The sequence below is a fragment of the Mastomys coucha genome, unplaced genomic scaffold (assembly GCF_008632895.1).
Source record: "Mastomys coucha isolate ucsf_1 unplaced genomic scaffold, UCSF_Mcou_1 pScaffold14, whole genome shotgun sequence".
Classification (NCBI taxonomy): Eukaryota; Metazoa; Chordata; class Mammalia; order Rodentia; family Muridae; genus Mastomys; species Mastomys coucha.
This window is the reverse complement of record NW_022196896.1, coordinates 89,526,125-89,549,943: the sequence shown is the minus strand read 5'-3', so window position 1 is coordinate 89,549,943 and position 23,819 is coordinate 89,526,125. Positions and strand designations below refer to the sequence as shown.

The window sequence follows — 23,819 nt, the reverse complement described above, 5'->3', positions numbered from 1 at the left end:
TATATATATATATATATATATATATATATATGGAGAGATTCTATAAATTCTGTTACCCTAGAGAACCCTAATATCTCATTAATGATTTCTTTTGGTTTTGTTTTTAAATTGATAGTTATAAATCATGTATATTATATATACTTAGTAACTGGTTTCATGTCTTCATCGTAAGTTTATATTCCCTTCTGTGTATAGTCATAGTTTCCTGATTCTTTGAGAATTTCAATTTTTAATTTAAAAAATAGGCATTTTAGGGCTAAGGAGATGAATTTGTAGGTAAGGTGCTTGCTACACAAGCATAAGATCCCAAAAAACTAGGCATGATGCTGCTGGAAAGTAAAGAGAGGTAGATCCTGGAGGCTTTCTAGCCAGTCTAGCTTCTGCACATGGGTACAGGTATAGTCCCCTCAAAACACACACACACACACACACACAGAGAGAGAGAGAGAGAGAGAGAGAGAGAGAGAGAGAGAGAGAATGCAGGTATTTAATGCTATGTCACTGAAGATCAAACCCAGGGCTCTATGCTTCTAGGAAAGCAGTTCACTGAGCCTCATCCCAGTCCCCAAACTAGTATCTTGTATATGAGAGCTCTGTTTTGTTGTCCCTAGTTGATAGTTTAGTGGTTTTCATGAGCTACTTCTACAAAAGTACACTCCCTGTACCATGTAGCCACTCACTCCTGTGTTCATTGAGCTTAGTGGTCAGCTAATGATAGGTCAGAACTAAAACCTTGTGAGAACTATCTCTGTGTACATGTTAAAAGGATTTTTCCTCAGCTCTCAGGCAGTTCACAACTCTACCTTAGCCCTAACTTCTGCTCAAGTGGGGTCTTTAGTTAGTCAGCAATGAATAAGGTCTTCTCTGAATTTTCCGGGGCATACATTCAACCTTTGTGTAACCTTTTATATCACTAGGAATTACCAGAGCTCTTGCACGTTCCTATTGACACTTCTTCAAAATTTCCCAAACTGCCCATATTTGACCAGGCTCTCACTTGCTTTACCTGGTAATGCTGTCTTGGGTAGCTATGATGTCAAACAATTTCCAGTGACTATTTAACAGAAATGCCCCGAGGATAGTTTTCAGTGAAATTAACTCCATGTCACGACAAACTAATAAAACCCTCTACATATTGGGGCCTTTCCAGGGAGCTTCCAAGGCAGGTCAAACAACGCCAGTTCTAGGGGCAGGTAGGGGTTTGGAGAGGCAGTACAGCAGCTCCCAGATTTCATAGCAACTGGGTGCAAGACTTGCTGGTTCAGGACTACAGTGAAGTTGGAGAGTATGTACTGAAAGCCATTCAAAATTCTACAAGGCACACAAACCTGAGACTTGTAAGGTTTCCCTTAATATTCATTATAATATGGCAAGCTTTCAGTTTCTAGAGACAAAAGTCTGACTTGACCTTTCATGCAGTTTTCTCGTTGTTCTTGAGGAGGGACAGATTTACAGAGGTAAATTCTAACATGGCAGAAGCTCCAGACTCCAAAATAAATGAATACTTCTGGGATAATGTTCAAAATTAATTTTGTGACCACAGGAGTAGAAACAAGCCTCAAGGGAGAACTACTTTTACCTGTTTGAGGTGTGGGTTATATACAAAATTTAACCTCTTTATAGCTTGGTGGGTGTTTCTGTTTTAACAATTTTTGCAGTTAAAAAAAAAAAAACCAAAATGATAGTTTTGTATCTGCATTGTAGAAAGATCAACACCCATGACCGCAAATATCCTATGTAGTGAAAACATTTAAACAAATCCTTTCATTTTGAAATATATACTAATCATGATCTTGTAATTTTCCTGGTTTTATGCTTGTACCTGTAGACCAGTCTCAGAACACTCCAGCAATGGAGTCCTGTGAGAATTCTGAATGCCTGTGAGAAAACGCCAACAAAGCAAGGCAAGAAGAGCCTTGCTACCCCAGTTTCTTCGTAACATGGAATTGCTCTTGAAATACATTTTTGTGCTCCTCCCGAGTGTAATGGATAGGAGTAAGTTTGTTTCAGATTACTCATTACAACTGGCCAGTGCATGAGACTTCAGCCTGTCTCATGTATTGACTTCATTCTCTCATGATCTGTAAAGTGGTGACTTCAGCCTGTCTCATCTATTGACTTCATTCTCTCATGATCTGTAAAGTGGTGATAGACTAGTGATCTCTCTCAAGCAGGCTCTCCTCTCCATTTCTGAGTTTTACACTTTTAGATCCCACACATAAATGAGATTACTTGTTTATATGTATTTGGCTTACTTCATTTAGAATAATGTCCCCCAGGTTGACCTAATTTGTCCAATTTCTTTTTTTTCTTCTTTTTAGTATTTCATTGTAAATGTGACATTGATTTTAAATCCATTCACATGTTGATTGGCTGTGGGAAAACTTATGTTTATATGAAATAATGGAAATCGTGTGAGCTTAACATGTTATTCTTCTAATCACACGTGTTCAAGACTGAGGCAATTCACTAGCAGAATGGGCTCAGCTTATGACTGGAATCTTGATGTTTCCAACTACCACCATCAGTGTGCACTGATCATCTCCAGAGCATTTTTCTTAAATTAATTCCCATATAACTATTGTCCCTTGTGAAGAAATTTTGCAGGCCTGGAATGCTGAGCTCTGTGTACTATATAATGGAAACCCACAGAGGATTTACATGTAGAGTGTTAGCAATGAATACTGGACACAGGTTAAGAAAAGGAACTGGATCTTGTGATTATTCCAGAATAATCTGTACTACAAAGTGTGTATGCTTTTGTAGAAAATGTCTTTCTCTAACCCAAATAGTTAAAAGGAACCTCTGCACATGATTTCACCTACAGTGGATGAAATTGGCTAGTTTATGACTGAAAAGGATATAGGGGAAAAAATGTACCTATCTCAGCACAGAAGTACAGTTTGGAACCCACAGATGAGCCAGACATGTAGGGATATTGGGTGAACGAAGATAGAATATTTGTTAAATATATACATACTCTTGCCATCTGTATTATATGACTATGGATTGTTTTGTTTTGTTTTTTGGGACGGGGTCTTGCTATGAAGTCCAGAATGGCCTTGAACTTTCAATAATCCTGCTTTGGTCTCCTGAATGTCACCATACCACACTAAGCCCCAGTTTGCAGGATGTGTCACAATATAGTGATGCTTGTCCTTGTTCTTGGAACCCTCCTGCCTCAGCTTCCCCCCAAAATGGCCAGGATTGCAAGTGTGTGACACCAAATTTTCAGTCACAACTACCCCAAAATGTTAGCTGTCAAAAGTATCTGTGAGGTGGGTGTGCAAGTGCAAACACCTTCCTCCAAGTCTGATGTCATGAGCTTGATCCTGGAACCTATGTGATAGAAAAAATTGTCCCCGACCTTCACATGTGAACAAACACATCTACAATAAACAGATCCAAGAAAACTTAAAGTGCAAATTAATTTTTAAAAACCTCTGAGGCACCGCCCCCCATTCTGTGGTTTTCAAATGGCTTTTTTTATATATAAAATAAAGACAAACACAGGATATATTATTCTATCACCACATTTATTCAAACTGACATCACATGGCTTCTGTTAATACACACTGAGAACACAGAATTCCAAAAATGCAGAGATTACAAAGAAACACCAGACAAGCTCAAACTCAAGGATATTCCACAAAAAAACCAGTACCTCCAAAATGCCATGCTACCAAGTACAGACAGGCGAGAAACTGCTCCACACTGAGGAAACCAACAAAGTAGCCATGAAGTCCATAACTATGGATCAAATCCAGGACCTACCAAGGGCATTTTGAGATAATTTTCAAATTTTTACTAAGGTCTGCAGAGTAGATAGATGAGATCAATGCCAACTTCCTGACTCTGACAATAAGTATCTAAATATGCAGGAGAGGAACTTAACCAAGAGGCTGCCAACACACTTCCTGGCTCTGTGGCACAAACTGGATTAAAAACCAGCAATTTGTTGGTTCTCGTTCTCAGATTATCAGTTTACCTGCAAGCACTCCATCGTGAAAGGATTGAGAGCATGAGGTGATGTGTTGATGGTGAAAATGAGAACTGAGCACAGGGAAGAATGGCATGATGGGCAAGGAAAGGTCATGGGAGCATACATTACTCAAGTGACCCACAGGAGCACTCCAAAAGGCAACTCTGCTGTCCAGTCTTGGATCCGAGGAGGGATCAGATAATAAATAAGAACCATGTGGGAACAATGCTAGCCTGCACCTGCTGGCTTCCCATCTGTGTTCAGGAGAGGAAGGTTCTGGTAGTGATGTCATCAAGACTGAGAGCTGGAGGTACAACGCAGCAGAGCACTTGATTCACATGCACAAGGCCCTGGATTCAACTCTCAGAGGCATAAATATTTAAAAAAAAATTTTTTAATTAAGTAAATTTAAAACTACTAAAAAGTATTAAAAAAAAACTCAAAATGCTCAGCATGCTGTAACATAGGAGACTCTCAAAACCAACCAACCAACAACAAAAAAACCTAATCATGATAAATGAAACAAGGCAGAGAAAGAGACAGAGAGAGAGAAAAAAGAGAGAAAGAGTGATAGAGAGAGGGGAGAGAGAGAGACAGAGAGAAAGAGAGAGAGACAGAGGCTGAGGGGGGAGGGAGAGACAGAGACAAAGACAGAGAGAGGAGGAAGAGAGGGAGGGGGAGAGAGAGAGAGAGAGAGACAGACAGACAGAGAGAGAGGGAGAGAGGGAGAGAGACAGAGACTGAGAGGAGGGAGGGAGAGAGACAGAGACAAAGAAAGACAGGGGGAGAGGGAGAGAGAGAGAGAGAGAGAGAGACTAACATAAAGGTACTGCGTATATGAAGTAAACAGAGAAGACAACTAAGGAGACAGAAACTAGAAGATGGCCTAAGCTGGGGGGAGGAAGGGGGTTAACTACTCTATGCCTCAATTTTCTCACTTCACAGTGATCGTTATAGTATCTAACAAGGCTCCCAAATACAAAGCTCAAGGGACATGATACAGTTAAAGTTTGGGGCACTGTGCTGTACTCAAGACCACCTCAATATGTACATACACTAAATTTGGGGATAAAAAATTTGGGAAATAAACTGCTTTCCAGGTTTAAAAGTCATTAAAAAAAATAAACCTAGAAATAATATAAAGATCCAGCAAGAAACTATACCTTATCCTGAATTCTTTATTTAAAGCAAATAATTTTGAAAAATTAAACCCATGGCTTAAAATACTTAGAACTTTACACATATGAAGTATAAGAAAGGGAAATGTTTTAATTTTAATTTTTTAATTTTTCCCTCAATATTTGAGTTCATCTAAGAGATGAAAAAAATGCTATGTCTCCTCACTTTGAATTTACTTGAGTTGGAATTTTGTTGTATAATTCTATAATTCCATGTTTCTAAACTTAAAAGTCCTTTACTAAAAAGTAGTAACTTCTCATTGTAAATAGGAAGATAATTCTCACTCGAAAATCCCTGACCAACAAGTGTTGTAAGTCAGTAGTAATTCTAAGGTCAGAAGCACCTATGTCACTGTTCTCTCATGTACTCTTCCATGTCATCCTGTCTTAACTATCAGATGCTATGGCACTACAAGACAGGGAGGTAGATGGAAGGTTTGGGATTGGTCATTTCCCACAGGGCATCAGATGGTGGTATGGATCCTGCCTCCTCAATTCAATCCCTTCAGTGCAGGCGTGCTAGGCAAACAGCTGCCCCATCACTCCACCACACAAATTAGTGGTTGTTTAATCTTTTGAAATAATTACTGATGTGAGTACAACCTATGTATCTTTGGTTAAACTATTTTCTCGCCAGCATCAACATCTGCATTCTCTTATTTATCATCTCTCAGGCCTTTTACAGAGTTACTTAAGCCTTGATTACTCTCCGATTCTTTTTAAGTATTTCCAGAAAAAGGTTCTAACATTAGGAGAGAGTACACACAAATTTCAATATTTAATAAATTTATCTTGATAACATCAAAACAAGTTTACACTTTAAACTGCATTATAAAAAATACATCGGTCTTCACATTAGTTTTACATGGAAATATATAATTTGAATATTTAAATATAGCTTTTCTTTAAGCAAAAAAAAAAGTGTTACTCAGAGCCCTAGTCACACAAATAATTTAAAATGCACAAATGCAAAAAAACACTCTTACACAATATTGTCCACACACTGTTTCACTAGGACAGTCACAATAAAAATCTATTCAAGATACTAAAAGGGACAAGATTAATGAAATGATATGGTTGTAATTTGATGTATTACTATTGAAAGAATATAATGCACTCTTGACTACACAAAATAACCAATTGTTTCAACCTAGCCTGAAAATTAAGTCAACACTTATGTAGACAAAGGGGCACATCTTATATCCTATCAAATTCTGAAATATTTCACTTTTAATTTAAGTTTTACAATTTTAAGTTTCCAATCTTGTCTAAATAATCCTTACAAGAAGTTAGTAAATATTTGCAAAATGCTAAACAAAGCCATCATTTCTGTACCAGACATTTTTATATTTTTGGTGATGTGAATTTTACATATTAATTTTTTTCCTTGCTCTCCCTTTAAAAAGTCCTTAGACAAGTTTCTAAATTGTGAATTTTTTTAACTTTAAATTTTGATTATTTGAATCTTCATTTCAGGATATAATTATAATAGATATAATCTGGCATAATTATATGGTAGATTATTTTTGTATGAACTCTCACTTTTAACCTACATTACAAGAGTGTTTATTAATGGTGTCTGGGAACTGCAAAAGACATTAATATCTGCAAGGAATACTTTTTCATGGTTACTTCATAATCAGTGAAAGCGTTTTCTTCCTTAATTAAAATTTGAGGATTTAAAAAAACAAAAATCAAAAAACAAAAAACTAGCAGCCCATTGAGAATTTTCTTAAAAAAATTAAAATGCTTGTAATATAAAGAGGCAAGGTTGAAAAAATTAAACACGTTACTTGCCGACTAAAAAAGCACATTTGTCCACTCTGCAATATAATTACCACTTATATTAAGAAGTAAAGAGATGACAATAGTATCACCATTAACGACTCACAGGTTAAGTAATGGCCCCTGGAACAAAACCACGTTGATATTTCATTAATTCTAAGGTAACACAGTTTTATCTCTGAAATCAAGACACATCTTAACACTGATTCTAGTTTCAATAAAATATAGTAGTTACACAGTAAAGGGAAACTTTGTGTTTCCTCATAACATCAAAGACAGAAAGAGATCCAGGCCTTGACTGAACAAGAAAAGGGGATGCGTCTGCACCAGCTCAGTCAACAGCCGACCCTTAAAGGAATATACTCAAGTACCACAGAGGTTCACACTGTGTATCCAAGCATCTTTATCTCAACTGTTAAACTCGGTTAGGGAGTTTAAGATAAAATGTCAAACTGGTTTAACCTTGGACTATCTAGTTACTTTAAGATAATTAGATAGTTTAAGATAAAGTGGTGTATAAACCGTTTTTCACTTGTAAAGTGGGTCACTAGTTAGGTTATTAGTTTAACTTAATTTTTCTGAAATGTAAAGTTTTTCACTAATGACAATTAATGGCCAGTCCACTTGCCATTATCAAACCAACAGCTTAAGTTCAACATTTTAAAATGTTATACAAAATATTAATAAATAAGATGATAAAATTACCTGGGTTTTCATTTTAATTACCAGTAAGGGGAGAAAAGGTAGCTTCCAAAGCTTAATCACATTTGCAAAATCTTTTCCACATAAGATTTAATAATGTTAACAAAAAGATTTGTGGGTATGTGTGCAAATGAGGAAAGTTAAATAAAGACTTGGAGATCCAATTTAAATGAAAAAGAATTTGTCTTTCACCAGACGATTTCAAAAAACTAGATTAAATATTTTATGGAATGCCTTTAAAAGAAAAAGAAATTATATTCTTGTGATTGATCACAAAACTGAGATACTCGGAAACTGAGATAGCACAATGTTGCTCTTTTTATTTATCCAGTTAGAATACCTACTGGCTATTCAACTTGGAAGTGTGGTAACTACGTAAATAGATATCTGTCCCAATTGTTTAAAAAAAAATGAAATTAATAAGCTTGCTATGTTCATTCTCCCAGTGTTAAAACTTTTTGGCACAAAAGATTTTCAGAGGACATGATTTAAGGGACAAAATTCTATATAGTATGCTAAATTATAAGACAAATTAAGATGAAGCTCTTCTACAGAAATGGGACAAAGGTTGCTTTTAAATCTTTAAAAGAAAAAAAAAAGGACCCTAAACACTAATTTTAAATGAATATAAAATCTCTGAAAAATAATATCTGTAGCAAAATAGTGTAAGGTCAGTTTCCCCACCAAAGCTGGGAAAAGTATGTGCATTCAAGTCTCAAATGTGTTCCATCCAAGTGAAGGACTGAGGTCTCCATCTACTATGACGCGCACTTTTATTTTGCCTCATTACTTTTCGACTTGCTTGCAAGCCGTGTCACCATCCTGTCGGTATTTGATGTTGAACTCAAGCTTCTCAGGTCATATTCTCTCACGGGAAGAAGTCTCTTCCTTCTGCGGAAGTAAGTTTTCCGGTAGCGCTTTATCCCTCCAGCACTGGAAGGATGGGCAGGCAGCTCTGCGGGTCCTGCAGTAGTGCTCAACTGCTCTTCAGCACCAGCTGGGAGAACCGGGGGGCGTGAGGGGCGCGAGAGCTTGAGCGCGAGTGCTTCAGCTGCTCTCTTGGCTTCCTTTATCTTCCTGGCAACTATTTTTTTCTTCCTCAGTTGCATTTTTATAAGAACAGTCTTTGATTGATGCCTCCGGGGCGGAACACCATGGCATCTAGAGACATACTTCCTGATGATGTCTATCGCTTTCAGCTGAATCCAAATAGCCAGCTTTTCTGAAGCTAATTTTGATTTTTTCCGTAGAACCATTGTTTTATAAGCATTTTTGATGAGGCATGATTTATCTGCAGCAACCATCTTCTTTTTCCAAAATTTCCTTTGATTTTTACTTTCAAAAACTTCCTTTCTAACTGATTTGGGAAATTTTTTGGCACCATCACGATTTAAAAGAGTCTGCTGGAAATTATCCTTTGGAACTTGAGTAGCACCCACATCTTCTGATTTTTTTAGAAATGAAGATTGACTGGTCCTGTGGAACCTTAACACAGATCTTTTCGGCATTGTCGTAAAAGATGTTGAAGCCAGGTTTTGTCTTTTGGCACCATTCTCCTCTGCATTGGACCTTGGGTCACGCCTATTATGATCAATGTCAACTATCTCACGTCTGCCAATGTCTGGTACCATTATGTTCTGTGGAGGATTAATTACAGTTCTCTTACGTCGTGGGCCAGAAAAGGTATGCTCCTTACAACTGTATACATATCGTAAATCACTGTTACTGCCAGGCTTTGTTTTAGGTGGGTTCAAAGACTGATCTTCCTTCATACTTAGAGAAGAAAAAATATAAACCAAGGAATCCGGCTGTACAGGCTCTAAAACTTTAGTTTGTGGTTCAGGTAGCTTAGTTGTCCCAGTTTGGCCTTTTTTTTTTTTCTGGCTATCGTGGTGGAAACACTTCCTTTTTGGTGAGTCATCTTCTTGTTCTGTAATTTTCCTTTTCTTCCCGGAACTTGCTTGAGTTGCACATCTCACTCCTCCTACCTGGTTCTGAGAAGTCACCTGCCCATGTTGCTGATGAAGCCCCTCTGCTAGGGAACAAGACGGCTTACCTAAGGCCACGGAAAAGTCACCAGTGTCTCCAACTTTACCTTTAATATACTGAATTGATGTGGCATTCTGATTAAGGTCAGGCAAGATAGTCTTTTGTTCTTCACCCAAAAGAATTTTCTTGGTCTCTGAGCCACCATCATAGTAACTGTAGAAATAACCTTGACATGCCTGTGTGTTTGCTTTCACATCATCTTCTCTCCTCTGAGGACATGGTTTTTCAACAACTGATGCAGGAGCCTGAACCTGAGGTGAGGCTTCATGAACTACTACTTCCTTAGGATCACCTTCTGCAACCTCTTCTACTTCCCCATACATTGGGTTTGGTGGATATTCATACTTAGTTACTCTCATGTCAAAAGTCACTTTCTTACGCTGGCCTTTTTTCTTAGGTTGAGGTGGGGCAATGTCAGACTGAAATGAGGTATCATCTAGAAAATTTAGCTCAGATCCACAGGAGTTAAAAGAGTAGTAGTTCCCAGCTGTTTGGCGGATCACTGACACCGCATAGGCAGCACGGTCTGCTGCAAAACTACTGGATTCCCAGCTCCTCTCTCTTTTGGATCTATTTTTTGTATCCCTCCGAAGACTGGTGGCTTCTCCAGTTTTCTGTAGTTGGTGAGTAATTGGCTGAGTAGTATCTTCCCAATGTAATTTTCTTTTAGGACATTTAGGTCCATAGTTCTTATCTTCTGGGTCAGTAAACTTACGATCAGGCTCTTGTAACTGGCAGGTAGTGGGCTGATCAGAGGGATCAACATTGAAGTTGAGTTCATGACCACAAGATGGACAAGTGGAATCTCCTAGGATAATATAGTCATTCTTCCTGTTTATTATTTTGAAACTTTCCTTGGATTGGTTTGTCACTGACTGAGAGGCTTCATAATCACAACCACAGAATTTACAGTAGTACTTTTCATTTGCTGCAGAACCAAGAGAATCTGTGTTTATATCACTGGTTTCTTTGACAGTCATCTGAGGTTGCTCTAGCTGAAGAGGGATATTTGAATCAGAAATTACTTCCCGGTCACAATCACTATCACTGGACACAACATCCACAAACACCACCTGTGGTGAATCTGTTTCTCCATCTGATGTCTGAACCTGGTTAACTACAATCTGAAAAGAGACCTCAGAATCATACACCACTTCAGGCACACAAGATACACTGCCCTTGTCTTCGATGTCAAGCTCTTTCTTGTCAAGATCTGCTTCTTTGCAAGCCACTTGAGGTGGATCAACTCCTGACTGCAGATGAACAGCAGAATTATATGCTGCTTCAGAACAACATGGCTGAGAGTTCTCATTTTCTAGGTCATCATGATTCTCCTTTTGCAAATTTACTTCTTTGACGGACACAGTCTCCACAGATGGAACTGACACAAACTGAACAGGAGCGTCAGAATCATAAGTTGGTTCAAAGTCAACTAGCTTGTAGCTCTTATCATCCAGGTAAATATGGTCTTCCTTCAGGTTCATTTCCTTGACAGGTTTTTGAAGATGGCTTGCTACTGACTGACAAGGATCATTAGAATCAAAACTCACTTCAGGACGATCATGGGAATCAACACTTACTTCAGGACCACAAGGATTGCTGCTGTTTACTTTCAAACTGGCACACCTTTTTTGCAAACGTTGTGGTTTCTGAATCACTGAGCAAAAAATGACATTCGAAACTGGAATTATTGTAGCGCCATAGGGCTCACAGTCATCATTTGGACTAGCATGTCCCCTCAGTAAATTTATTTCTTGAACAGGCTCTTGTGTTTCATTAGTCACAGCCTGAAGTGGTTCATCAGAATGAGAGTTTATTTTTGAGTTATTAGATTCAACAATCTTATCTTCCAAATTAACATGATCTTTCCAATGGTCGATCTCCTGTACTACTTCAATCTGGCCAGCCAATGGCTGGGGGACATTGGAATCATGTGTAATTCCAAAACCCTGAGCATCATCCCTCTTACCTTCCGTGTCATCTGCATCCTTCTGACTTCTGTTTTCACCACTTTCACTATGCTGATCAGCCTCTGACAGGACAGAGCCATTAGAATTACCGCTTACTTCCGAATCACAAGACACGTTATTCCTACCATCTTGTTCAACACGTTCAGGCTCCAAAACAGTTACTTCAGGTGGTTCAACTACTGCCTGGACTGAGAAACCAGAATCCAAATTTGTTTCAGAACACGTACCTTGGCTGTTATCTTCCGAGGACACTTGGTCATTACTACCAAGATTTATTTGTTTCAGAGCTAGTTCAAGTTGATCCATTGCAGAACGAAAAGAAACATTAGAGTCGTGTATTATTTTTGAATAAATAAGATCACTGATCTTCTGTTCAAGAACCTTTGCCTCTTTTTTCCACTCATTCATTTTTGTAATCACGTCGAACTCTTGTTTAGGCAGTGAGTGAAGATGGCCAGCTGCATCAGCACTTGCTTTAGAGTCACTGGGCTTGCCATCTGTGTCTTTCAGTTCAACAGAGTTTTCGTTTGAGGCTAACTGAGGCTGGCTAATGACTGAATCAAGACAACCAGCAGTATTCAGATTTACTTCTGTCCCTCTAAGCTCAGTATTTTCATCTTTTGGGTCAGCATGGCCCTCTTTCAAAGCAGCTGGTTGAGGTTTTTCAGTCATTGACCGAGGAAAAACATCAGAATTGAAAGCTGGTTGAGAGGCACCATATTCCTCATCACTGTTGACTTCCTCAAGATGCTTTGTCTTTCTCTTTGCTTTTTTACCTACATAAGGTTCTGTCACTGGACGAGAAGCAGTAGAAGCTGAACTTATTTCAGAATGAGATTCCGTGCTTTTACTTGTTAATTCAGCATGCTTTTCTTTTTGAAGACATACATTTTTGACAACTACTTCACATTTGCGAATAACTGACTGAAAGGGGACACGAGAATCCAATCTTGTTTCAGAAACACGCAATACAACAGGATCTTCAGAACATCCAGGCTTTGAATTAAAAGAGTTACAATCCAAGTTTAATTCAGAATCAGTAGGTTCATTTTCCTTTTGTTCAACATGTTCTATATGTACCTGCTCTTCTTTGGGGGAATTTATCTTTTTAACAGCTACATCAGAATTAGTCACTGAATGAAGAGGGGCATTAGAATCCAAACATATTTCAGAACCACTGGGATTGTCATTCTTCCCTTCTAAGTGAACGTTTTCTTCTTCCTGAATGATTACTTCTTTAACAGCTACTTCAGGGTGATCATTTCCTGAATGAAGAGGAATATCAGAATCAAATGTTATTCCAGAAACACAAGATTCATTACTCTTATTTTCCAGACCAACAGGCTCCTCCTCATAAACAGCTACTTGAGGTTGGTCAGCTACTGAGTCATCGGGAATATCAGAATCAAAAGTTATGTCAGAACTACTTGACACACAGTTTTCATCTTCCAGGTTAAAGTCATCTTCGTTTAATCCTTCAAAATCCAGCAGAGACCGCTCAGTAACTGACAGAAGAGGGGAATCGGAATCAAATGTCAACTCAGAACTGGAGCACCCATTGCTCTTAACTTCCATTTCAACATTTAACTCATCAAGATTTACTTCACCCCAAGCCCCTTGAGGTTGATCATTAGCTGACTGATAAGAAGCATGGGAATCAAAACTTAGATTAGAAATGCCAGAGTGAACACTCTGATTTTCTAGGTCAAGATCTACTTCCTCAGGATTTACTGAAGATTGATCAGCCTCTAATTGATCATCAGCATGAAAACCCACTTCAGGACCATGAGACTCACAGTTCATATCCCCAAGGCTGGTATTCTTCTGGTTTGGAAGATTTATTTCTTCTGCTTCTCTCTGGGGTTCATCAGCCTCTGGCTCAAGAGAACCATCATGTTCAGGATGTGCTTCAGCACTACTAGGTTGGTCTTCATTTTCCTGTTCAACAGCTCTGTCTCTTGGGCTTCTTTCTTCAACAGGCATCTGGGGACGATCCAGAGCTGCATCACTGTCAGAACTGAAACTACTTGACCCGTAGTTCTCATCAACCAGGTTTGCATGGGCATTGTTCACAGGATTTTGCTGTCCTGCTGTTGTTGGAGTCTCATCAGCTGAGGACCCGGAATCCTCACATGGTTCAGAGCTACCACTTCCATAGCTCTTGTCAACCAAACGAAGGGGCACTACTACTTCCACAGGCTGTGGGGGATGGTGACTAGTTGACGGAAGTGAGTCATCACCATCAAAATTCACTTCAGAGCCACTAGACTCATAGCTTTCATCAACCAGACTAATGAGCTGTATGTTCTGTGTAATCACCTGACGAGAACTGTTACCATTATCTGAAGTTGCTCCAGAAACAGTGGGTATTTCATTTCTAGGCTGTGCATCAGCGTGTGTTTCTTCTGATACATCTATTTCTCTGGTGGTCAGTTCAGATAGGGCACTCAGTGACTGACAAGAGGACCCACAATCAAAACTCATGTCAGAACCTCTAGATTCATAGCTCGCATCTTCTTGGTCAACTCCCTCTTCTTCCTCCTCTTCCTGCCTCTCTTCTTCCTGTTCCTCCTCCTCTTCCTGCTCCAAAAGACTTAAGTCATGTACAGCAGCTTGGGAAGGACCAGGTACTGCCTGAAGAGATCCATGATCGAACCTCTCTTCAGAACTCACTGAGCGCTTCTGTTTCAGAAGTGTTGGCTTGTTAAGAACCAAATGAGTTTCTTCTTGGGGACGAACTGTATTTGAACGAGATGCCTCACGACGCTTTGGAATGGCACCTTCACGTGCTTGTTCTGGTAGTGTGTCAGTCTCCCTCGGGTTTCCTGCTGTACCTGCCTCTAACTCAGAAGAAGACTCAGCTCTTACAGAACAAAGCTCAGGACCTGTTAGCTCACGGACTCGTACAACAGGGGAAAAAGACGCACCCTTAGCTCTGAGATTTCTCTGTGCAAGCAATTTGTCTAAATTTATATTTAGTTTCTTTTTTGGGTCTTTAGTTTTGGGTTGAGATGATGGGTTGCTAGGGCCCTGTTCTGGGGAGTCAAAGTATGTTTCAAGGTTCTCTGTGTCACAAGCTGGAAAGGAATCTGAAGCAACTGCCAGTACTAACCGAGGAACACTGTTAGCCGCAACTGGTCTCTCGAAAGAGCCGCTAGGCAAAGAGCTGGCAGGAGCATTACAAATCACAGGGGGACGCACTAACTTTTTTCCACTAGTTGTAGCCTGAACAACACCGACTGAATTAACTTTTTTCACACCACTCTCAACTTTATGAGCCAATTCCAAGGACTGCTGCTGTCCCCGTTCCAGTTTTTGAATAACCGATGGTCGAACTGCAACCTCCGCGCGTTCCTGAGAAGTACCAGGTCTATAATCTATCTCTTCAACAGATCCTGAATCCTCGGAGTTCCTCTCTGCACTGCTATCTGCAGTATCATCCTCCTTCTCATCAGAGTCATCCAAAATCACCACTTCAGGTGATCCAGGATCTGCTGCCGCTGCTGCCGCCGCTGCCTCATTTGGTGCAGATCTAAAAAAGAAGGGGGAAAAAAACATTAAAATATCCTAGCTTTTGCTTAAATTCCATGGTATTGTTTTCTTTCTATTATGGACCATTCTTAGAAGAAAAGGAAAACCAGATTGCACACTCCATGGACCTTAAGAAGTTAGCTAGTATAAAAGATATGTTGACCAACTGCTATTTCATAAACAAATGGCTCCTGAACATACAAAAATGCAAATGAATCTCTATATCCATTTTTCAGTTATCACAGTAAACACTACAAAGTTTGACCCAGAGGCCCAAGATGCCACTCAGTTGCTAAAGCACTTGCCAAGTATGTGCAAGGCCCTGGGTCTGATCCCTACAAACCTTAAATTTTAAGAGCTATGTCAAAAATTAACTGTATACAGTTAATTCTATCTGTAGAAGCACAAGTAAGAAGCTAGTCCTATCTGTTAACTTTAGTGAAGTGAACATGAAGTCTGGGGACTCAAAGGGAATATAAAGAACATGTACTTGTCTCTCTTTTTTAAAAAAAGATTAATTTAAATATTTTATGTTTATGAGTACACTGTCTTTATTCACACAAGAAGAGGGCAACAGATCCCATTATAGATGGTTGTGAGCTGGGAGAATTGAACTCAGGACCTTCGGAAGAGCAGCAAGTGCTCTTAACTGCTGGGCCATCTCTCCAGCCCTTGTCTCCTTTTTCTAAGGTAATGATCTGGCTATGCTGCCCAAGTTGACCTTTCTTTTGGATAAGCAATGTTCCCACTTCAGCTTCCCCAAGTAGCTAGAATTATAGGCACAATACCATCATACCCTTTAGACTTATGACTAAATCATTTCTGAATGTTCCTTTGAATTATATCTATGTATACTATATTTTCAATTCAAATTTTTTAATATCTTTTTAAAGATCTGAAATTTCATTATCTAAAAATCTGTCAGTTCATTTCTTATACTGCCATCAGTAAAAAAAGCTTGATTCAAAACATTTTAGGGATCCTCCTTTCATATAAACAGCTGTCCTAAAAATGGTGTCACAGCCTTAATTCAGTCATAGCAACCACCTACTAAGTACTAAAAGTTCTCTAACTAATTGGTACACTCTATGGTAGGCACCTGAGCAAATTCAAAGAAAGAAATTCAATTAGCAGCAACTTCCAATGCAAAATGTCAATATCATCTTACTTAGACCCACAAAAAAAAAAGGTATCAGACAAAAGAGGCCTAAAGTATCATAAGCTAATTTAAGGTTAATGTCCTAAAACAGAAAGAGGTCAAAGTAGGAAATCTTAGGTTGAAAAATCAACTTAAAAATTACTGAATAACTGTGAACAAGTTATAAACTGTAATGTATTATCAGTTTATTAGTAAAGACAAATGTACCAGACTAATGTTGAGACATAATATTAGGTAAATTCAGTGAGGTCATATTATAAAGGTGCTCTTCTTTTTGGAGAGGACAAGGTCTTATCATGTATGTAGCCCTGCTGCTATGAAACTCACTATGCCTTGCTAATGCTGGGATCCTTTAATACAGTTCCTCATATTGTGACCCTGATCATAAAATTATTTTGTTGCTACTTCATAACTGTAATTTTGCTACTGTTATGAATCATAGTGTAAATATCTGTATTTTCCAATGGTCTTAGGCAACCCTTGTGAAAGGGCCATTTGACTCCCAAAAGGGTCATGGACCACATGTTGAGAACTGCTGCTTTATAATAACCTATACACTCTAGCCTAAAGTTCAAATCCTGTGAAATTAAACTACGGAAATGGTTGCTATGGTGGTTTGAACAAAAAAGTCCCCCGGCCCTTTACAGGCTCATATGTTTGAATAACTGGCCCCCAGTTGGTAGACCTGTTTGGAAAGGATTAAGAGGTATGGCCTAATGGGAGGAAGTATGTCACTGGGGGTGGGCTTTGAGGCTTCAAAAACCCACACCATGCCCACCCTCTCTGCCACTCTATTGTGGATCAGATGTACGTTCTCAGATACTAGCTCCAGCACCATGCCTGCCTGTTGTCATATTCCTTACCATAGTGCCATGATAGTCTGGACTATAAACCTCAGGAACTGACAGTCCTAAGATAAATGACTTCTTTTCTGATGGTCATGGTGTCTTAACACATAAATTGAAAAGAAAGACAGTTGCAAAAGTATATTTGTTGAAGAAATGCTTATGAGGTTTTTAAATCACAGTCTCATGTATTATCTCATGGTGAGTCTAATCTCACCTTTCTACCAGCTTTTATTAAGAAGCAGCATTTTAAAAAATATTTCACCATTAAAACATTTTCAACATTTCTAAATTCTAAGTTAGTATATTGCAAAGCCCAAGTTTCCTTTCCCACCACTGGAATGTACCTCAGCTAATTCTGCACAGATATGTTCCCACTTTGCTTATCTTGTATGCTTGTTATAATATGATTTTTAAAAACCCATAACACTATTAACTCTTAAGTGTCATCATATATTTCCTTTTATTAAAATAACCAAAACAAGCTGACTGGTAGGGTGTTATCAAAGGCCAAAATGATGACTTGAAGGGTAAAGATGTCTTGTTGCCAAGCCTGTATGTGATTCACAAAACATACACAGCATTTGAAAGAGAAAACCAGCTCCTGTGAATTGACCTATAACTTCCACATATACACATGACATATGAACAAATAAAAATAATCTTAAAAGACATCAAGATTCTAGCAGAGTATTGAGAGACCACCCAATCCAATACTTCTCCCCTCAGCACAGTTCCACCAGTATTGAACTGACTTTACTGTAATATTCTGTCCTAGTATCACCTACCTTTTCTGTTACTAAACTTTTCAAACAGTTTGCTCCACCTCCACCCAGCATTTAACCCTATTACACATCTTAAAAAAACAAAACAAAACAAAACAAAAAAACTTAATGACACATTATTACTTATCCTAAGACTTTACTTAGGAAAAAGCACAGTTATGTGCATATTTTCTACAGTAAATAGATTTTATTAGTGAGGCTGAAGATTGAGGACAGGAATTCATTCAATAATACTAAGCAAGCACTCTACAACTCAGCTACCCTTCCAGACCTATAGTAAAATATCATATAAACAGCTAAGGTGGAGAAATGGCTCAGCAGTTGAGAGTACATGCTGCATAGTCATGAGGACTGAAGTCTGGATCCCACAGCCATATAATGAGCTAGGCATTCTGCACATGCCTGTAAAAGCCTACAACAGTAACTCAGAGGTAGGTAAATGCCTACAACAGTAACTCAGAGGTAGGTAAAAAGCGGGCGATTGTTGAGACTCACTTGCTTAGCCCAGAAAACACTAACCTCTGCACTAAGCATTTAAGTTCACATGCACACACATATGCAAGCATATACATACACATATACACAAATCAACCTTTAAAAAATAAAAAAAATTACAAATATTTATTCCTGTATTTATATAAATGTTTTGCCTGCATGTATGTATACCACATGCATGCCTGCAGAAGTCTGAAAAGGTTGTCAGATCCCCTGGATTGATTATGAGAAAATATATGGGTATTGGGAACTGAATCCAAGTCCTCTAACAAGAGCAAATGCTCTTAACCATTTAACCATCCCTACACAAAAATAAATCTTTAAAAAAATAAGTACAATAAACAATTTAAAATGGAAGTTACTAGATTAAAATTTCATTTTAGGACTTGGTAAGTGCTAACTCTTCTTCTAGCCCTAAATCAAAATTGTATCTGGTTAACTTTCATTTCCAATTCTTTCTTTTTGTTCGTTAAATAAGATAGTTCACTACAGACCTGGGAGTGCATTCATGGTAAAGTATTTCCCTGGCAGGGTTGAACCCTTTATGGAACACAGTTCCATAAACACAAAGCTATTTTGTACATCACATTTTTTAAATTCAAATACAGCCTTTAAATGCTAGGTAGGTATGGTGGCATATTCATATAATCTCATTACTTGAGAAACTGACAGTCTGAAGCCAGTCTGGGCTACATAGCATTTAGACAAGACCAGTCATGGGATGGTAAAGGTGGGTGGAATATACCACAGATATTAACATTCCACTGAACTATCTTACCTGCTGTCTTGGTAATTGTATGGATGGTGTCGCAGGACATCTTGCAAAAAGCGTTCCATCAGGGTGTTATTGGTAACTGTCCGACGTCTGCTCTGTCTGGTCAAGCTTCTGTGCTGAGAACTAAACAAGTGCTATAAAGAGAAACCAGTAGGTATTTTAAATGAGTAATGCTACTTATGGTAACACAAAATGGACTCATGAATGTACTCCTTGTAGAAATATAAGTTGATATTTCTAATATGTGCATCTAAAACCATAAAAGTATGTCTTCTTTAAATATAGTTGTTATATTTCTCTAAATATATTCCTAAGGATGACATCAAAAGGTTGTTTATCATACCATATAGCAAAAAGCTTGGAAGTTCCACACAGTAACCTTACATTACAATGTACACTAAGATGGAATGCCATGCAGCTATCCAAAACAATAAACCATAACAACATAAAAAATACTATGTATGAAGAGAAAATTATGGAATCAAAAATCATACATATGGCTCTATCTCAAACTAGTTTTAAAAATATTCGACAAGTAAATGGAAGAAAATGTACTAAAATCTTAAAAGTATACTTTTAAGTGATATAGTTATGGATTTTATTTTTCTTAAAATGTTTGCATTTTCCAGTAAGTGTTTTTTTTTTTACAATTAAAGAAAAAAAAGACTGTGAAATGAGAACAGGGTTGGATTGTGGCATTAAAAAAGAACAAAGATTAACTCACAAAAAAAGTTCACTTCTTTTTCTTCAGTGATTAAGAAGAATCCTGCCTTAGCAGAATATTAGTGTGAGCATTTAAAGTCTTGCGCTTTACCACAGATACTAGTATTGGCAGTGGGATAAGAAGGAATCTAAAATGGGGCTGGGGGGAGGGAACACATACCATATGCCTCACACAGGGCTATTCAATTCATCTAAAAAGCTCCCTGCGGTTTCACTCAGCAAGAACAGTGCCCTCTTTTGATACAAAGAGAGTGGGGCACAAAAAAATACAAAATAAAGCAAACCGCCTTAAGTTCTGTTAACTAGCATACAGCAAAGCCAGGATTTGAATGTGAGTCAAACTGTAGTTTATGTGCTTTTTCAATTAGCTAATATAAATGGTATATTAATCATGTGTTCTTTATAATATAACATGCTTTAAAAATAGTTAAGAAAATCGTTTTAATATATCATAGTTAAGATATTTTTACAAACCATGTTGCTAGCTCCTGACGTTGTTAGGACCCTTGAAATTATTTCCTCTGTTGATAACGAGAATTTTTCTGCAATGTTACCTTAGCCTCAAGCTCAATTAAGTATGACAGTCTCAAAACCCTTTGCAATAAACTCCCCACTGTACAGTGCCATCACCAGAGTAGACTGCTGGTAATAAAACATCATACAAGAGAACGAATAAAGATTGAACTAAAATCCAACCTTGTCCTCTCTCTGCTAAGGCAAACAGACAAAGAGCAATGAGAATGGAGACCTGACCTGCATATGCTGCAGGAGCCACCACATTATACACGTCCCACAGGAGTTTCTTAAGAATTTTTCAATATATGTATCACATAAAACACCCAAAGCATTTGTATGTAGCCCACTAAACCATCACAGACTAAACACATCCATAACTATCTACCATGAATATAAGTACCTAGAAATCCCTTTATTGTCCCATACCAACCTAATATCCCTTCCCTCTTCCCCCAGTGAAACTATAACCCTGATTTCCAATACTAAGTTTTGAAAGATTCTAAAAATATAAATGGCACCATACAATATGTATTCTTTTGCACTGAGCTCCTCCATTCAACACATTTATGATACTATTCAACAGTAACTGTATTCTGTTCATCTTCACATACATCTGTACTCTACTGTATGAATCTATGCTATTTTACACATTGATAGATTTTAGAGGTTTTTTTTCCCCAGCATTTAGGCATTACAAATCATAATGCTGCAAAGAACCCTGCTATTTGTCTTATATGACAACACATTGGGGGGGGGGGGGGTTAAGTGTTATATGTAGACCTTCTGTGTGATACAATACATGTATGTTCATCTTCAGTACCTAGTCTTCCAAAGTGGCTGGAACAATGTATGCCTCAATCAACAGTTTATCTTTGTATTGCTCTACTGTATCATCAACACTTGGTATTCTGTTTTTCACATTTTAGCTACTGAGGACTGTGTTCACGATGAAGACACTGTGGAATGTGTTCAGTATCATATAGTATGCCCTTAGTCCTCAAATCTGATGATCATTTTTACTGGCCATCCAGATCATCTCCTTAATTATGAGTCCGTTTAAATTTCTTTCTGATTTTTTTTTTCAAGCCAGGGTCTTCATCATACACTCCAGGCTAGCTTTGAACTGGGGGATCATTCTACCTCTGTCTCCAGAAGGTTTGGTTTCAAGCATGTGCCACCATACCAGCTCTTCTTCCTGTTTTTCAAATAGATGTCTTCTTCATTATCTTGTAGAATTTCTCTTTTTGGACACAATATCTCCATTCAGTTATATGTGTTTTAGGTACCATCTTCCTTTCTGTAGCTCGACTTCTCACTTTCTTAATCATCTACTATTAATTTCACTGCAGCCCAGTTTTTTCAGTGCTTTTTGTTGGCTGAAAGCTCCTCCTACAAGTCATGAACTTTCTCCTGTCTGTTATTAGTTCCTTTATTATATTAACTACAACATTCACATCTGTAATTCACTTGGAATGATTTTTATATACAGAATTGTTTTTTCTCAACTAGCTGCTCACTTGACACCACAGCATCTACTAGACAATCTTATTCCTTGCTGCCCTGCAGTGTCACCTTTGTCACAGATCAGATAAGCACATTCAACTGCCTCTGGAGTGTGTTCCTATGCTCTGACTTTACCAAGCCTGCCTTAGTAAAGGTAAGAGTGGTTATCTAGAGGGATACACCTCATTCAGGTCCTCTTTAACATCATCTAGTTCTCTTTTTTATTTCCATATTTATAATGGCTTAATTTTTCACTGTAATGTAAGGGATTTTCACTAGAATTTCATTGAATATGTATAATTTGGGAAAACTGGACACTTTTAATATTGACTCAATATATAAAAATATTAAGTCCCTTTGCTGCCCATTGCTGGAGATTGAACCCAGGACCTAAAAAACCATGCTAAGTAGACATGCTATCACTGAGCTAAATCCTCAGCCTTCAGTGTTCACAGATTATATATAACGGTATATATAAAGGTTTTATACATATTTAATTATTTCTCAAAATGTTACTTTCCTTTTTTGTTTTTTGTTTTTGTTGTTTGTTTATTTGAGACAGGGTTTCTCTGTATAGCCCTGGCTGTCCTGGTCTCACCCTGTAGACCAGGCTGGCCTCAAACTCAGAAATCTGCCTGCTTCTGCCTCCCAAGTGCTGGGATTAAAGGTGTGTGCCACCACTGCCCAGCCAGAATATTATTTTCTTTGATGCTATTATGAATAGAATATTTAAATTTCATCTTCTGCAGAGTATTTGCATTATAAATAAGATTTTTTTTATTGGTACAACCACCTTAGGGTTTGTTTGTTTGTTTAGCCAAAGGATCCAAACGGTGCCCAGGTTAATCTCAAATGCCCAACAGAACCAAATGATCAATCTTACTTCAGCCTCCTCAGTATCTGGGTCAACAGGCATGCACCACCACACCTGGTTCCAACACACTTTTAAACTCACTCACTAATTCTAATGGTTGTTCTATTTTTGGTTTTCTAGCCATCATCATGTTGTGATAATTTCCTTTTATCTTCTTACCCAATTATCTTCATCATTTTATCTTTTTATTTCTTATTTTTTTGTGGATAGAGCCTCCCATAAAGTAGCAAATATAGTTTTATTTTTCCTTTTTGAGTTACTGGGGGTCTCGCAATTTCGTATACAGTAGGCAAGTGTTCTACCATGGAAGTAAACACACACACACACACACACACACACACACACACAATCTTTGGACATATTTTTAATTCAAGCAGTAAGTCTATTTATACTTGAGCATACTCAGTAGTCTTCTGGGTATTTTCTCTCTTCTTCTTCCTCTGCTTTATTCTAATTTCCACCATTTTGTTAGCTTAGTAGTTGCAGACGTTCTTACTAGTCTACTAGTAGGAATGACAAATCTGTGCTATCAAAATCTAAAATTACTCCCTACTTTATTCTCTCCTTAAACAATGTAAGATCCTCAGAACTGAACTCCACTTACTACCCTCCCAACCTGCATCGCTGTTAACCCCACAAACATGATTTATTGATCACCTACATATTTACCTGTCCATTCTTCTTCATTACTTCCTGATAGCTCTGAGCTTCCATCTGGAATCATTTTCCTTCTGCCTGAAGAACTCCTTTTAGTTTTTCCTTTAGTGAGGGTCTGCTGGTGACAAATTCCCTTAATTTTTGTTTCCTGAAAATATTTTTATTTTACCTTACGTTGAAAAGTTATACTTATTGAGTAGAGAACTCTAGGTTGGCAGTTGTTTTCTTTCTTTTGGCTCCCATTGTTTTCTATTGAATACTCCACTAGATCTAGGCCCCATATTTCTTCA

General features: G+C 38.0%; 1 protein-coding gene across 8 annotated transcripts in view; it reads right to left on the bottom strand.

Moving 5' to 3' along the window:
• Positions 1-5,191: 5,191 nt before the first annotated feature.
• Positions 5,192-23,819, bottom strand: part of Zdbf2 (zinc finger DBF-type containing 2) — a 35,970-nt gene continuing 17,342 nt past the window's right edge. For 2 of the 8 annotated variants that reach the window (XM_031367712.1, XM_031367711.1), the window contains 2 exons: positions 19,260-19,390; positions 5,347-15,198 (listed from right to left, as the gene is read on the bottom strand). In XM_031367712.1, the coding sequence (XP_031223572.1) occupies positions 8,421-15,198; positions 19,260-19,390 (6,909 nt within the window). In that variant the 3' untranslated portion in view covers positions 5,347-8,420. Of the gene's footprint in view, positions 15,199-19,259; positions 19,391-23,541; positions 23,678-23,819 lie in introns of all 8 variants that reach the window. The other 6 variants (XM_031367715.1, XM_031367716.1, XM_031367717.1 and 3 more) reach the window with 6 other exon arrangements.